Raw genomic sequence first — 17,191 nt, forward strand, 5'->3', positions numbered from 1 at the left:
AATGCTGGGCAAAATCCTGTTGCCCAACTACGTGGGGGCAATTCAGTGTTGTACCTGCAGTAGTTATGATAGTTTTGAGGTGCAGAACTTCTGCTTCTGCTTTGCGCAATTGGTCATGCTAGGGCGCATGATTGATTGCACAATCAAATTGTGCAGTTCCTTGCTGCTGGGCGTAAAGCCTAGTACATTTATACAGGCATGTACAAGCAGGACTTGTCCAGTATGTTATACATAAGCAATCATTAAAACTGAAACCATGTTAGGGTTATAGTGACATGATTCAGGCATCTGAAAAATCAGACTTACAAAAAAAACTCATGGCTGCATTCCGAAGACTAAGCACAAGGCAAGCTTAGCTAATTTACAAGAGAAGGGAGGTGAAGAAAATTCCTGCTCTGGCTATCACACATATTCTGCAGCTAAGAAATCCCCTAATTAGTGACAGCTGTAGTACAGTTCAGTTGTAATTCTCTCCTATAGCATCAAGTTCTGCAGACCCATCCTCTTGCTTTCTAATACTGAGCAGATCTCTGGTGCACTCTGTTTTCCTTTTCATCAGAGTGTAATCTCCCACCCACTTTATAAAAGAGAACGGGTGTCATCTAAAGGACAGAATGGACTTGAACGGCAAGATATGGCTTCCAGTGTTCCCCTGAGCTCTGAAGTTCTGCAGGTGACTCTGGTCAAGTCACTGAAACTTGATTCAGCCTACCTCAGTAGTGAAGGTGGAATAAATGTAATGCAGGCTTCCCTGATATGGGACAATGGAAACCTCCACCATCCCTGGCAGTGTATCCCACTGCTATGCTGGCTGTGATGCCAGACGTTTCAGTCCAACACATCTGGAGGGCACTATGTTGGGGAAAGCTGACCTGATGTGTACAACTATAAGGAGGAGAGAGGTTATACTGTAGACTGTATACTGATTAATAATTGATGGTCTGCTTTGCCCTCAGAACAAAACTTCACATTTACAGTGAAAGGATCCTATGAAGATACACAGAACATTGTCCTGGATTCTCGCACCAAAAATGCTGCCTCAGTTCCCATAGAGTTCCACTATGCTAAGTATTGTTTCCCCCAAATGGAGGTGAAATTAGCAAAGAAATGGTCCTTCTGTGTGAGTAACTGTCATCTATATTTAGGTCCACAGAAGTAGCATCCATAACCTGCATGCAAAAAATTAGAAATACTTTGTTGATCAGAATAATTAGAACACAGCAAAAAACTGCATGCAGTTTGCCTATTTTCAGTTGTCACTTTGAAAGTATGATTAGAGATTCAAAAGAATTTATATTTTTGCCCCAGGTCACACCATTGCTTCATCTAGCCCTGTAGTGTTGGCATGGACTGATTGCAGAATCAGAATAACTTAATTGCTTTTAATGGTACATCTTTCTCTCTCTCTCTCTCTCTCTCCCTCTCTGTCTGTCTGTCTGTCTGCCTCTCTCTCTCTCTCTCTCTCTCTCTCTCTCTCTCTCTCTCTCTCTCTCTCTCTCTCTCTCTATCTATCTATCTATCTATCTATCTATCTATCTATCTATCTATCTATCTATCTATCTATCTATCTATCTATCTATCTATCTATCTATCTATCTATCTATCATCTCTGATGAAAATGAATTATGCAACTAGGGAACTATTGCCCAGAAATATTTCTGTTTCACCTAACATATCCATGCTTGGTTATGCTACACCCATGTCACTCCAGTAGTGCTCAGGAACTGCTTACCATAAACTTTATTTCTTTATTTTTAAAAATATGATTTTGTTGTGCCATTTCTTTTTCCTCTTCCAGAATTTTTCAAATAGAGGGATAAGGGACTCCATATGGCTGTCCTTGCTTCATCTCCCAGAGGGACAAACAGTAGAAATAGCTAATGTGAGTCATTGTTGCAAATAATATATATTTCATCACATTTCTGTGTTATCAGAGTTCCAGAGTGAACAGTGTACAAAATATATTAGGGTTTTTTTTTTTGGACCACAGCTTCCAGAACCTTCCAGTTGTGACTGACTATGCTGACAAGGGGATTCTGGGACATTTACAATTACATTTCCAGGCTGTGTCCAGTCCAGTGATCTGTGTTTACACCAATGGTCTCTTGGAAGTATAGGGTTTTTTCTATACACGGGAATCCCAGGTATGGAGTTGACTTGCATATTCAGAGGAATGTGCAATCAGATCTGAAGCTCCACTGAAATGCGTGGAAATTCATATAATGAGTTTCATGTAAGCTTCAGTGCTCCTGTATCTGGAAGTAGCTATGTTTATTTATTTATTTATTAGTTATTTATATTATACAGTATATATGCCACCTTTTCCCCCATAGGGGCCCCAAGGTTGCTCACAACAATTAAAATAATACAATCATAAACAGTTTTTAAAATTTCATAAAAACTACATTTAAAAACAATAAAAAATTCGTCAATATCAAAATCAAGGTTCAAAACAGGTTTAAAACATTTTAAAAACAGTTTGCAGTCTCTAAATTTAATAAATATGGCATTCCTGAGACCTCCAGGTTTTGCTTAAAGGAATGCCTGAAAAAAGAAGGTCTTTGCCTGATAATGGAGGGACAAGAAGGAGGAGATCAATGTATTTTCTTGGGGCAGCCACTGAGAAGGCCCTCTCTTGCATCTTCACCAGATGAGCTTGGGAAACTGGTGGAACTGAGAGAAGGGCATCCCCAGAAGACCTTAAAAGCCGAGAAGGCTCATATGGGGTGATATGATTTTTCAAATAGTCTGGAACAAATCTATATAGTCAGCTTTGAGTTGGGCCTGGAAACAGAATGGCAGCCGGTAAGGCTGTTGTAATAAGAGAGAGAGATTTCCCTGTAACCAGAATCTAAGAGTATCTTGCTCCTCACATGATGACACTGGATTTCTGCTTTAAACAATGTCAGAGAATACATCTATTCAGTAGTTTAGAAAAATGTTCTCCATACACTCATAGACCCTAAAGATATTCCTCACAAATTCATGATGATCTGAAGTTAGGTATAGGAGCATTGTGAGTTTCTGGTTTATACATTTTCTATTTAAACAAATTTCCTTTGTGTAGACAGAACCGATGGAGATGCGCACAACAGGACAGATGCAAACTGTCCCATTAAGATTCAATTCACAGGCTGTGTTAATTGTCAGAGTGGACTAACAAATAAGGAGGGCAAACAAAATCCATTCGAAAATCACGATAATATTGTAAATGACTAATACATACTTATTTCTGGCTTTTGTTTTTGTTTTAGAAAAAGCAGTGTGATATATTTGTGACAGCAGGAAACTGGTAAACACGTTTGTTGATTCTTATGATGTTCTACTGCAATCTTTACTTTCATTGATTTTCAGTTATTTGAGAGAATTCCCTTCCAGTGTTCTCACATTGCTCATAAAGAGGCAAATAGTAGCCTGATCTATTAGCCCTCCCTGTATGTCCAGAAAGAGGTTTCTCATGGGGCTTTAACTCTCATCTTCCTTTTCTGCTGTTCTCTTCTTGACAACTCTTAGCAATTCTGCCAATTGACAAATATTAGTACTATTCACTGTCATGTTTTAGATACAAATACTGTTTGAAGTTATTTATCAAATTCCAACAGTTTCTTTAAATCTTTTTCGTGCTCAGTCTTGTGACATCCTTTTATTATTCATATTTCACAGATATGGAATTGGCCCTGAGAATTCACTAAGGTGAATTTTGAACTCTGAGCCCTTGTAGTTATCCACTGTTATCTCTGCTCCAGAGATAATTCACAAAGGATCACATCAAAATAGAACTGTTAATCTTTAGAGTACTATACTATTTAGTTCCCTTTTCTTTTGCCCATATGCTGATACAGACTGACATGTTTACTTCATTATTTGCACGAACCCACTTATTCTGCACATTAACTTCTGAATTTTTAAAAATTAAAATGCAGAATAGAAATATATTGAATGGGATAAACCCAATTATTAGTCCCAACTAGAATAGAAACAAGGGGACTTTACCAGGTCTATTTGAGGCCAGTAAGAACTATTATGTTGGTTTTCACATGTGTTCAAAGGTATGCACTATGTTGCTTTCTCACTTGCAATAAAATTACTAAATTGAACTGATTAAATATGTGTTGAAATGCTCAGATTATAATAACACATTTTGTCCTCTAGTCAGAAGGATCTTGATGTACGTTTAGGATTTGATCTCTGTCCAGAGGAGCAGGATTTCATCTGCATGCGCAAGAAATATGTTGCTGCGAGTTTGAAAAATGTTCTCCAACTAGAAGAAGACCTGCAGGATGATGAGGTATAGCCTTCAAAGGATAAAGTCAACAAAAACAGAGGGAGCTCATGGTATTTGGTGTAAACATATGGACACAATACACATCATGCATAATATACACTTCTGAAAAGGAGTAGAAAATTGAATTTGCAACCAGTAGATATCTAGAGTCACCAGTGAATGCCTCCTCCACTTGAACTCAGAGTAAGCTACCTTACTATTGAGCCCTACCAGTAAGCAGAACGAGACCTGGTTGATTCAGGAAACTGATTTTGAGAGTTATGAAGGAGATTCACATTGCTTTGTTTTGGATTTTATATTACTTTATTGTTACTCCCCCAAAGAAGCCTCTATCCTCGTGGGATTTTCTGTCTCAGGTGCCCAAATTATCAGGTGATCTATAGATCCTGTGCACTTTGGCTTGCAGAAAGGGGCAGTGTTTTTATTGTTCCACTTTAGAAAGCAAAACGTCTAGATCAGAACCACAGGTGATGATATGGTAGTGGTTTTCTATTGTTAAAGACTCTCCCCACTCGCCCTGTCCTGAGGCTAGCAAAGACTTTCCCAGAGCAAGAGAGAGCTTCAGAACCTGAAAGGGACAGTGGGACAGGAAACTTTCTATAAGTTTAAATTAAATGTTTTCAGCACCCAATCTGACACAAAGTTACCCCATTAATAACATACTACAAACAACCCACTCTCCATTAAATTAAATAGTAGTGTTTTCACTGGTAACTAAGCCCATCAAGAAAGGTTTACAGCAAGGCACCAAGACTGTTGAATAGTATAAAACAAGGGGTGACTATGCATCCTGCCGGCTTTAAAACTGGGCGTGCTGGTGGGAGAATTCTGGGAGTTTAGTTTTTTTTTTTTAAATAAGTTCCTCAGACTCTGGTAATACTGAATCATGTACATTACCTCCTCTCTTCAATCCTAAAAAAATTAATGTCAGATGTTTTGCTTTTGTGTAGGTTCCAGTAGTGGCTTTGATGACAACAGCAGGAGGTGTAAGATCAATGACAGCCATGTTGGGTAGCCTGCTGGCTCTCCAGAAGCTGAATCTCTTAGACTGTATTTCATACATGACTGGTTTATCTGGAACAACATGGTAAGGAGGGGAAAAAAACCCTGCTAAGAGAACCTGGGCTTCTGTTTTCCCTCTCCACCAGTGTAATGGGCTGGGTCTTCTGTCCTTCCCATGCATGACAGAGCCAATGAAAATGGGTCATCTATGCCTTCAGTTAAAGAAACAGAAGCAACTTCTCACGGCAGAATGCATGTTATATGCTGTTCTGTCCTTGGCTTCCAGAACCCTTGCTATCTTGGTCACATTGTCCTTCTTAAAATGTGGTATCTATAACTGGACAAAGTGAGTGCTGGATTTATGTTCAAGCCGACTGAACAACCGCTTACGGTCTCAGATGACAAAGGGCTTCTTTATACAAAAGGAAACAGAATAGAAATGAACCACATTGCAAGTGTTATTTTAGTAATGCTTGTGAGTACAGTAGTTTAGAGCCTCAGCATGTTTTAATTTGGCCCTGGAGAAAGTACTCCAGATGCAGTCTAATTCTTCAGAGTAGAATAGAACTGTTACCCCCTCAGAATCTGGATATTATGCTGCCACTAATGTCATCTGAGGGTTTCTTTTTAAGCTAAAGGAAAAAGTCATAATACCAGAACAAATATTTTTTTGGTATTTCTGGACCCCTCTAGACATTTTCCTTACCTTTTCTCTTTTCTTAGCATAATGCCCCCCCACCCCCTGGCACCACTTTAATTTTTTTTTAAAAATGTGTCTTTTCCCCCAAGCATTTTAAATTAAAGCTTGATGCCTGCAGCTCTAACAGAAGAAAGGATAGAATGTGATGCTGTCAGCAAATAGAAATGCAGTGGAGTAAGTTTGTTGTTCTACCGTTGGAGACACCAGGAAAAGAGGAAGACCGGCCTTGAGATGGATTTATTCGACGGGAGTTGGGAATGTTTAGCCTTACAAAAAGAAGGTCAAGAGGGGACATGATAACCATGTTTAAATATTTGAAAGGATGTCATGTTGAAGAAGGGACAGGTTTGTTTTCCAGGGCTCCGGAGACTAGGACACGGAGCAATGGTTTCAAACTACCAGAAAAGAGATTCCACCTGAACATTAGGAAGAACTTCCTGACGGTCAGAGCTGTCCAGCAGTGGAATAGGCTGCCTCAAAGGGTGGTGGAGTCTCCTTCTTTGGAGGTTTCTAAGCAGAGGCTGGATGGCCATCTGTTGGGAGTACTTTGATGGGTGTTCCCGCATGGTGGGGGGTTGGACTAGAAGGCCTCAGTGGTCTCTTCCAACTCTATGACTCTATAACGAAGAAAGCCACTGCCTTGAGTTTGCAAGACCTGAGCAGGGCTGTTAATGACAGGACCTTTTGGAGTTCACTAATTCATAGGTCTGCTGTAAATCAGAAATGATTTGATGGAATGTAACATGAACACCACATGTTCTGTTGTCTTGGCATGACCATAGTAAATCTCTGTGTTAGAGAACATCTGAATGTGGTTATGGATCTTTAGCAGCTTTCTGGTTTATTTATTTTGGGATTTTTTTTGCTGGGAGGGAGAAACATTATCTTATTTGAAGTATGTAGGAAATTTATAAACTCCTTTGATCCAAGCAGTGAGTAGTGTATAACCCTCTCTGCTACTTCCTTCGCTGTTTGACGCAATGCATATGTACAGTTACACCCTCCTGAATGTATAGGAGGACAGTCAACATCAAGCAGTTGCATGACCAAATTAGCACCAGGTAAGTATCCATCTGTATTTGCCTGAAGATATTGGTCAGTTCAACTCTACATTTTCGTCTTTTAAATTCTTTCCCCAGGACCATGATAAAACTATATGGTGATGCATACTGGTCACAGAAGGATCTGAAAGGGCCGGTCAATGAAATTCAGAAACACGTCATGAAAAATAAATTGTGTTGTTTTTCTGGGGAGCGCTTAAAATACTATGAGAAGGAAATATGTCAGAGGCACTTAGAGGGCCACAAGCTGTCTTTTGCAGATCTCTGGGGACTCATTCTTGAATCCATGTTCCATGATGAGGTATTGTATTAGCATATTTTTCTTCTTTAAAAAGGAGAATGTGATCTAATTATAGATGAAGGTGAGGAAATGGCATAAACCTGAAAAGCAAAAAAGTTTGTTAGTATTTCTTTACATTTACATTTTATATATGTGTACGCCACACTTATCTTGGTGAATTGGGTGGAAACTATGCCACCCTCCTGCCATCAAAGTACTTATCTCAATGGGCTTAGTAGCATTTCAGTTTCAAACCATCCTGGTATGATAAAGGAGGCTACCAGAGACTGACATGACCAAGGCAATGAGTTTCAAAACATCAAAGTGTCATTGTTTTGATTAAAAACTGTTTACAGTACCATTTCTAATTTAACTTTTGTTGTTGTTGTAGATAGTCATTTTAATCCTCATCAAGGCAGGCGGGATGTTTTAGTACCTTAGGAATTATTCTTTGTTGCTGATAGCACAAAGAACCGAACTTACAAATCAGGCATTTTACAGTATACCTGAGGAATTGTGTACATGGCCCTTGAGTTTCAGCCACCTGCCTTCACAGGCTTTTATTTTACAAAAAACAAAGCAAAACAAAAAACCAAACAACCTACTACAACAAAACCCTATCCCAACAAAGTATTGCACTTTTGCATTGTGGTGCTGTGTGTCAGGGCAAAAAGTGTTCCATGCTGTGTTTTGGTTGACACATATGCAGAAAATCTGGCACGAGTGCTTCAGGAAATAGTACTTCCCACCGCTAAAACGGAAGTGGAAGACAGCTCCCATCTGAAGCCCTGTTATCTGTGTAAATGAGCTACTATTCCCTAAGATAATGAAGCACCCTGTTCATGAAAGGGAAAATATGTGATCAGTTGCTTGGTAGCTAGACTATCAGGAGTCCCTCAAAGAGACAGAATTAACTGAAAAAATTAATCTGTGGCTGTTCCATGAACAGTAACTATGTGTTTGAACAGATTAAAAAAAAATATTTTGCTATGGTCTGAATGGGGTGGGGGAAAAGGAAAGGAAATATGACTCCACATTACCGTTGTGGGTTGGAGGTGGAAGTCAGTGTGCACCGACAAAAACAAGGATGGGGAAAAGTACATCTTTCTCTACTGTTTTTATGTTATGTGTTCTGCAGTCAAGAGTTCAATAAAATGAAAATCTTGTACTTCAGAGGAAACTGGGAATGGCACTTTCAGAGAGACTGAGAGTGATCAGTGCACGTCTTAAGATGAAGATAGTGCCTCCTGGTATTCATGTTTTGAAGACCATACTTTCTCAGAGCACTCATTAAGGCATACAAAGCAAGGATGGCCATGGCCATAGATTCCATGGCTATGGCCATCCAGGAGGCAAAAGATAAGGAACAGCAGCATCTGCATGTTTGATTCCATCTAGAAATGATGAAATGGAGCTGCTAGCTTTTTGAGGAATGGAAAGATGTGGTGCAGATGTGCATAGATGATTCAACACAGGGCACTCAGAGGCATCACTTAGGCACAATGAAAGGCTCTTCATTGGAAAATATTTCTGTAGGAAGACATAATCTTGTTATTGGAATTGAAAAATGTGCCACTATCATTATTACTTGGTCTTCCTGCAAATGCATTAAAAGAGCAGTTTTGCTTCTGGATGTCTATTGGTTTCCGAGTGGGATTCTTATAGTTTTGAATTGTAAAAAAACAGTTACACTGTTCTTAAGTACATTTGTTTGGTTGTACCTTTTTTTTGCAAAAAAGGGAGTTCTTAGTTACTCAAAACAAACATTTGTAGTGATTTCTGACTTTGGATGTTTGGGTATAAGGCAATAAAATTGCTTCTGCACCCATAAATGCTCCTGCGAATGGACATAGGGACCATATGAATATATTTCAGGTCATATTCATACCCTGAAATATATTGATTTTTCCATAGATTTAAAAAAATCATAGAAGTCATTCAGGGAATTAGATTTTTTTTTTTATCCATCTAAATGAGGGTTAAAATGTCTCATCTATTTGGAGGCTGCATCGAGGCAACTTTTGTTCAGAAACTTTGGATAGCTAGAGAGATGTATTTATACTTCATAGAAATACGATAGAAAATAACTTCCCCAAACCAGTACTGTATAAGACATTTATAAACATAGAAAAATGACATGGTTTCCTAAACAGGAATATTTAACATTCAAGATAAATTAACACAAGCCCAAATAATTTTCTGTTAATTATCACTTCCCCTGAACAGCCAGATCCCAACAAGCTCTCAGATCAACGGAAGGCAGTGAACATGGGACAGAACCCTCTGCCCATTTACCTTGCCCTCAATGTCCGAGACAGATATAGCACACTGGATTTTAAAGGTAAGATCCAATCACATGTGTAGAGTCTTAAGTAGAACATACATTATATGAGCATACTTTAAAAGCTAGATATCAAAAGGCTGAACAGGAGGCTTTTCATGGCCTTTTTTCTACAAACACATGCTAGACTTTGTACGTTTTAACTTGTAAACTGCCCAGAGTGGTGCATGCACATATGGGACAGTAGCTAAGTCAGTCAATCAGTGAATTCTAGATGGCTTTTTGTCTATCTCTGTTTGAATACATATACATATGTGTGTGTGAACCTGTGTGAGTTTATGTATGTAATAATACTAACAAATAGAAGTATTTAAGCCTTCTCCTGCCTTCTTCAGTTGCTCTAGAAACAGTAGGCTGTTTCCAAGATGGAATAAACTTTATATCTTTATTAGAGCAATTGAGGCTGCGGAAGCTGAAACACTTTGCTTAAATATATGGAAGTTGAGTCATGGCATCTGGACTTCTTTCTTGTTAGTTTGAAACTTAACGTGGAGGATATATCAGGGTTCTCCTACCAACTCTCCTCAGACCGAAGAAGCTGCTTGGATGAGTAGTGAAATGTTTCAAGCTAACAAAAAAGAAGTCCAGTTGCTATGACTCAACTTCCAGATAATCTCACCTGGATAACTGAGAATCTCCACAGATATTTTGCTTAAACAGTTCTGTTTGTTAGTTAATCATTGTATGTTTTTAGTGATCAACTGCATTCTCCAGGGATCCAGAAAACACTTGATTGAGATGCTTTTCAGTTCTTATGTGTATTAGTATATAGTATACACACTACTTCTACTACTATTATTACTAGTAACAGAGTACTGATCCGTCAGAGCTCCAAGACCATGAAACCTAGAATATAGCTACACCACACAGCTGTAGCAGTTTGATACCATTTCAACAGCCATGGCTAAGACCTATGGTATTGAATTCTAGGATTTGCAGTTTCATGAAGTACTCAGAAATATCAAGCTTCTATACTGGTGTGCTGTAGACAGACTTGTAAAGGTAAAGGTTCCCCTTGACAATTTGTCCAGTTGTGTCTGACTCTAGGGGGCGGTGCTCATCTCCGTTTCCAACTCATAGAGCTAGCGTTTGTCTGAAGACAATCTTCTGTGGTCACATGGCCAGCACGACTAGACACTGAATGCCATTTACCTTCCCGCTGAGGTGATACCTATTTATCTACTCGCATTTTTTGCATTTTGCATGCTTTTGAACTGCTAGGTTGGCAGGAGCTGGGACAAGTGACGGGGGCTCACTCTGTCACATGGATTTGATCTTACAACTGCTGGCCTTCTGACCTTGCAGCACAGAGGCTTCTGCGATTTAACCTGCAGTGCCACCACATCCCCAGACAGACTTGTAGACACTTGCAGTTATGAGAATCTTATGTACACACCTAGGAGTTGTTTGGTTTTTAAGTGCGCTAATTAATTTTAGCATGCACATGTGTTTGAAGTCTTGCGCTACTAGCTGCAGATACCAGGTGACAGGTATTACTAACGAGTGCATCAATTTACAGTCAGTTCAATTTGAAATGGCGAAGGGGTGATCATTGAAAGGATAAAATTATAAGACCCTTTCCTCTGCCTTGGGAAAATCTTCCTCATACACACAAACTGTATTTGTTTATTTATATTTATATGCCTCCTTTAAAAAAATCTTCAAAACACTTGAAAATTCAACTGTTTAAAACATACAAAATTGAAACATTAAAACCATTGCATTAAGGACCTGTGCATGTCAAGATCCTTAACCCTCCAATGGTTCTAATAACTAAGTATGTTTTGACTTTCTGCCAAAATGATGCTAACGTTGGCACCAGTTGAGCCTCCAAGGGGAGGGCATTCCATAGTTGGGGTGCTACAGCCAAGAAAGCCACCCTTCTGTCTCCCCATAATGAATAGTTCTCAACAGTGGAACATGGAGGAGGGCCTCCACAGCAGGTCTTAGTGACTGGGCAGGTTTACATGGGTAGAGATGCTCCTTCAAATATCTAGGCCCCAAGGTGTTTAGAGCTTTGATAAGGTGCTAGTCACATGTTGTGCTAGTCACAAATCTCATTGCGTGCTCATTTAGCAAGCAACTTGAACACACCTGGAATCTTATCAATTAGCTGCTGGCAACTCCCATAGTTCCTCTCATTGGCATGTAGATATAAAAAAAAATATAGGCCCATGGGTCTGAAGAAGTGGATTGTAATTTAATGAAGCTCACCAAAATGAATATCCTTTGATTTGTATTCCTTCACTGAGCAAGGGGTTGGACTTGATGGCCTTATAGGTCCCTTCCAACTTCATTATTCTATGATTCTATGATACTATGAATCTGTTAGTCTTACAGATGTCACAATATTTTTGTTTGCTGTTGTTATGTATGCAGAAACAGACTGAAAACTAAAAACTTTGAAAACTGCTTTTTGTACTATACAGTATTTCCTCTAATGTCCCAGTTAACATGAAAAGGTTGACTGCAGAGTTACTATCAGTTTGCCTCCATGCTCTGAATGATTCATATTTTTGATGTAACTTACCTTTATTTTTATATGGCTATTTACAGAGTGGGTGGAATTCACGCCCTATGAAGTTGGCTTCTTGAAATATGGAAGTTTCATTAAGGCAGAAGATTTTGGAAGTGAGTTCTTCATGGGTCGTGTGATGAAGAAGATCCCAGAATCTCGGCTCACTTTCATGCAAGGTAGCTTTATCTTAAAACAAGGAGAAAGGGCTAAATTGTATCCTGTGCATTTTGAAATTGAATCCTTGTTAATGTTACAATAAAAAAATTACTGCATTCCTAATTCTCATTGATTTCTGATGACTCTTAGATCAGTGTAAATCTTTTCTTCCCACAATTTTAGTTTCTAAATGTATACTTTGAAAAAATAGAGAGTAGAACGCTTGTTACCAATTTGGTTGAACATTAAATTAAATTTGCTTTCCAGTGGTTTGAAAACATTATCTCAAATAAGTCTTTGTCCAATTTTTTTTTACCTTCTCAGGCATGTGGAGTAATATATATTCCCAAAATGTGCTTGATGCCTTATATTTAGCAGACTGTTCAGATGACTTTTGGCACAGATGGACGAAAGATCGTATTGATGATATAGGTCAGTACAATATTCCCTCTCATTTAATTTATTTCCTTTGGAAGATTAATCACACAAAAGGCCCCATTTCCCAAGAATTTTGGAGATTTACTTTGAAATAGAGAACCCTCCCTCAAATTTAACCGTATGCCTGGCTCTCCATTCTTTTATAAACTGGCAAATAGATTCCTCCCTCCCAGCCCCTGTACCCCAAGTTAGTTTATTGTATGTAAGTGTTAAGCCCTGTGAAGGGATGCTCTTCCATTCTGCTCTTCTGTACTATACACAATACAATGCTAGAAGTAAATTTCAGTGATAGCATTAATCATTCCCTCCACTTGCATGCAGGCATGCTGAAGGTCAGATCCCACACAGTTGTCTAAAGACTTGTATAGGAGCCATATGATTCCCTTTTCCTCTGTCAACCTGCTATCTTCATGCTTCTAGGGGAATTCAGCATTGGATAGCATGCATGCAGAAGGGAGTTGAAGAGAGTCAAGCTACTTGCAGCTTGAAGAAGGAGAAGGGAATGTGGCTTGGCAGGTATACCTTGAGTCTTCATCCAGCTTCTTTCCACCTCCCATTTAATATATTCATGGAGGATACCTATTCCCACCTGAAATAGTTGCTAGAGTCTCAGACTCTCCCAATTTCCTTGAGCTATCCCATCCTGCTTCCATTCTGAACTATTCACAGGCAATTTCTATTAACAGAATTGAATCCAAAGAATTCTCTACTTTGACAACATTTAATGGCATTTCTGTTCCCCACCCTTAATGCATGCTCACTAATATTGTACAAGGTCCAACAACAATGGTCTGCTATAGTGTGAAGCCTTCTTTTTTAAATAAATGTAAAATTTGGCAAAACTGAAAATGTTAAGTTTGATATTTTAAATGTTAAGCATTTCCATATTTTTGCCTGAAATTTGACATTCAAAAATGTAAGTCACCTTGTTCCTGTTAATTGTTGTTATTCATTGTTGTTGATTATCATAATCATAGTTGAATATTTATTACACAGCTAGGAAAAGTCCCCATGCTGGCTGGGATATCTTGGAAATAGTAATGTTTTAAAAAGTAACTTTGCCAAGCACTGTTTTATCGCTATTTCAAGGAAACTTTAGGCAAGGAATCTCAGCAAAGCTGTCTCTGCTCCACAGAAAAGGAGAGTCCACACAGCTTGCCTCAGAGGCCCTATGTGCAGCCAACACGCCTCTTCATCCCCAGTGGGACCCTCTCCAATGTCCTTAGAGATGTTGTAACATTGCGTCCAGTGCTTTCACATTTCCACAATTTCATGAAGGGCCTCCAGCTGAACAACAAATATTTGGAGAATGACAGGTTTCGTATTTGGAAAGGTAATGTGAATAGTAATTTATCCAGCTCCCTCCTCTCCTCTCCTCTCCTCTCCTCTCCTCTCCTCTCCTCTCCTCTCCTCTCCTCTTATGGGGCATGAATCCTCTTTCATAATTATATGTGCACATTATCCAATGTTTAACAGTCCTGAATGCAGTAGTTTCAATTTAGGAAGAAAAGCAAGTTTGCTGTTTTCTCAATCAACACATACAGAGGGAGTGGGTGGTAAAAGCTCAGAGTGGTCTTAAGTGACTAGATAGGCGGGATATAAATAAAATAAATAAAATAAATAAAAGCTATGGAGCTGGGACAAGATTGAGTTATTACACTGAATCTCAAGAAACAGGGTTGCCAATCATTCTGTTTCTTTAATCCCAGCCCTTCTTTAATTCCTTTTCTTGATCATACACCCTTCTTGTTCATAATGTCCCCAGAATACCGTTCAGTGACTGCAGGAATAAATTATTCACTTTAAGCTCAGTTTTTTTCAGAAATACAGTACTGTATGTCTAACTTTCCACAAAAACTGGTGGTGAACATGAACAAGGTAAATGCATGGTTTTAGTCTGAAAGGGTGATATTGCAGGAAGATTAATTCAGTGATTTTTGGTGAAATAAATTTAGCTCATTCCCTCCAGCAGGTTGCACCTAGGTTTCTTGAAATGAAACTTGCTATGTTTATTTATTTGTTTCTTCCATTTATATACAGCGTACATAGTGGGAAGCCAACAATTACAACAGTTAAAAACCAACACTCACCCACCTTGACTAAAATAAACAACTTATTCCACCAAAGAAACTGCCAAAGGCTACAGCTAAGTGAAAATGGAATATAAACAAACAATCAAAGGAGGAGGATGTTCTTTAAGGCTTCTTTTAAAAACTCAGTTTTAACCGGCTTCCTAAAGGTCAGGAGGGAGAGCACCTGGTGGACATCCACAGGCACCATGTTCCAAAGCATCACAGCCACCATCAAGAAGGCTTGGTTCCTAGTGATCATTTTCTGGGTCTCCGTTGGGGTGGCCGCTTGCAACAGTGAAGCTTGGAAAGGTAGAAGCTCTTAAGGAGAGATGCTCCAACAGGCAAAAAGGTCCCAAACTGTTAAGGGTTTTTGAATTAACACTTTGAATTTGGCACAGAAGCAAACAAGAAGCCAATGCAGGCATGCTAAGATTGGTGAGAGGTGGTCATATTTCAAAGTTCCTGAAACCAATGTGGCTGCTGCATTCTGAACCTGGTGTAGCTTCTGTATCACCTTCAAATGCAGCCTCACACAGATAGGATTTCCTTGCAATATCTGGAGGGCCAAATAATTCACACCTCAATTTGACAGGGCTGAATGTGTCAATATTCAATTTGCCTTTCAGACACCGTGATAGATTCAGCTCCCAATGAACTGAGCGATGTAGCAGAATACCTGGAGCTTATAGACACAGCATTCTTCATCAATACCAGCTGCCCTCCTCTGCTGAGGCCAGAGAGGAAAGTGGATGTCATTTTGCATTTAAATTACAGTGGAGGATCTCAGACACTGGTGAGAAGAATTTTGTCCATAGCAACTTTTCCATATCTAATAGGCTCTTCCTTCCTTCCTTCCTTCCTTCCTTCCTTCCTTCCTTCCTTCCTTCCTTCCTTCCTTCCTTCCTTCCTTCCTTCCTTCCTTCCTTCCTTCCTTCCTTCCTTCCTTCCTTCCTTCTAAATATTGAGAGAAGATTATTTGAAGAGCCTAGGGGAAGGGAACCTGCGCTGATTCAGTGTAGTCATATCTGACCAGAAACCACCATTCAAAATGATTGAAATTATTTCAAGTACAATTGCACAAGTCCCACTATTTCCACACCTCTCCAAGATTTTATCATGTGCAATAATATCATATCTGGGTCTGGACATCTTTTCTGAGCCACTTTGAGGCTCCTCTAGGGGCACAAAGGTGGGACAGCAATGAAATGAATAAAATACAGTGATGCCCTGCCTAGCAATGATAATCCGTTCCAAAAAAATCATCGCTATACAGATTTGTCGCTATGCGGGGCAAAAAAGCCCACAGGAATGCATTGAAACCCTTCAATACGTTCCTATGGGCAAAAAACTCACCTTAAAGCGAAAATCCTCCATGCGGCCGCCATTTTCGCTGCACGGTATGCGAGGAAATGGTGCAAAAACACTGTGGGCGGCCATTTTTTCCGGCGGCCATTTTGGAATGACCGATCAGCTGTTTTTAAAACATAATTGGTAAGTGAAACGCTTACCAATCATCGCAAAGTGATTTTTACCCATTGAAAACATTGTTATGCGATCGCTTTTGTGATTGCAAAAACCTCATCGCTATGCGGATTCTTCGTTAAACGAATCATTCGTTATGCGGGACACCACTGTAATAAGTTCATAATTATGAAAGAGAGAGAGAATCAGAGAGAAGAGAGGTCCTCCTAAAGAGGCAGACCTTGCAAGATTGTCACTAGTTCCTCTTTTCTGAACACCATCTTGCAGAATCATAGACACAGAAAATCTAGTCTACCCTTCTTCTTATGCCAAGGCAGCATCTCCCATTTCAAAGCATGAGAGATGCTAGGCCCACTTACCTCGTTGAATTCCTAGTTTTTGTGCAGTCAAAGCTGTTTCGATTTCTCTTTGTATTCTGACTTGACTCATGTTTGATGTTCTAGCCATTGGACTTATCCGTAAAATACTATGCAGAACAGGGCATTCCATTCCCTAAGGTTCAGCTGACTGAAAATGACAGGGAGCATCTCAAGGAGTGCTATGTTTTTGATGAAGGAGAGACTCCAAAGGCTCCTATATTGGTATATATGCCACTGGTGTGTGATACCTTCCAAAAATACAAAGCACCAGGTAAGTTATTTGGGATCTGCTTGGGCTTCTTGTGTCTTGGTTTTCATTCCTGGCTTCAAGATGTTTTAGTGTTTGGTTGGCATTAAAAAAAAAGAGGTTTGCATTGGGGCGCAGCAAGAAAAATACAGGCACATCCACACTTTTATTCTGGCAACAAAAATTCCTGCTACCAAAGAGATCCTTGACAAGGGTTGGCCTTGATGATCCATTGGGTCCCTTCCAGCTC

The 17,191-nt window shown here is 39.4% G+C and overlaps 1 protein-coding gene across 2 annotated transcripts in view; it reads left to right on the forward strand.

The window, feature by feature from the left end:
- Nucleotides 1-17,191, forward strand: part of LOC110078989 (cytosolic phospholipase A2 epsilon) — a 35,171-nt gene that overhangs the window by 13,593 nt on the left and 4,387 nt on the right. Inside the window, exons 8-19 of one of the 2 annotated variants that reach the window (XM_072986231.2) lie at nt 957-1,120; nt 1,799-1,882; nt 3,255-3,292; nt 4,153-4,288; nt 5,236-5,372; nt 7,127-7,349; nt 9,555-9,669; nt 12,226-12,363; nt 12,668-12,775; nt 13,917-14,114; nt 15,480-15,646; nt 16,779-16,965. In XM_072986231.2, coding sequence (XP_072842332.2) covers nt 957-1,120; nt 1,799-1,882; nt 3,255-3,292; nt 4,153-4,288; nt 5,236-5,372; nt 7,127-7,349; nt 9,555-9,669; nt 12,226-12,363; nt 12,668-12,775; nt 13,917-14,114; nt 15,480-15,646; nt 16,779-16,965 — 1,695 coding nt within the window. The remainder of the gene's footprint in view (nt 1-956; nt 1,121-1,798; nt 1,883-3,254; nt 3,293-4,152; nt 4,289-5,235; nt 5,373-7,126; nt 7,350-9,554; nt 9,670-12,225; nt 12,364-12,667; nt 12,776-13,916; nt 14,115-15,479; nt 15,647-16,778; nt 16,966-17,191) is intronic. The other variant, XM_078391324.1, reaches the window with a different exon arrangement.

Source organism: Pogona vitticeps, chromosome 1 (assembly GCF_051106095.1).
Source record: "Pogona vitticeps strain Pit_001003342236 chromosome 1, PviZW2.1, whole genome shotgun sequence".
NCBI classification, from domain to species: Eukaryota; Metazoa; Chordata; class Lepidosauria; order Squamata; family Agamidae; genus Pogona; species Pogona vitticeps.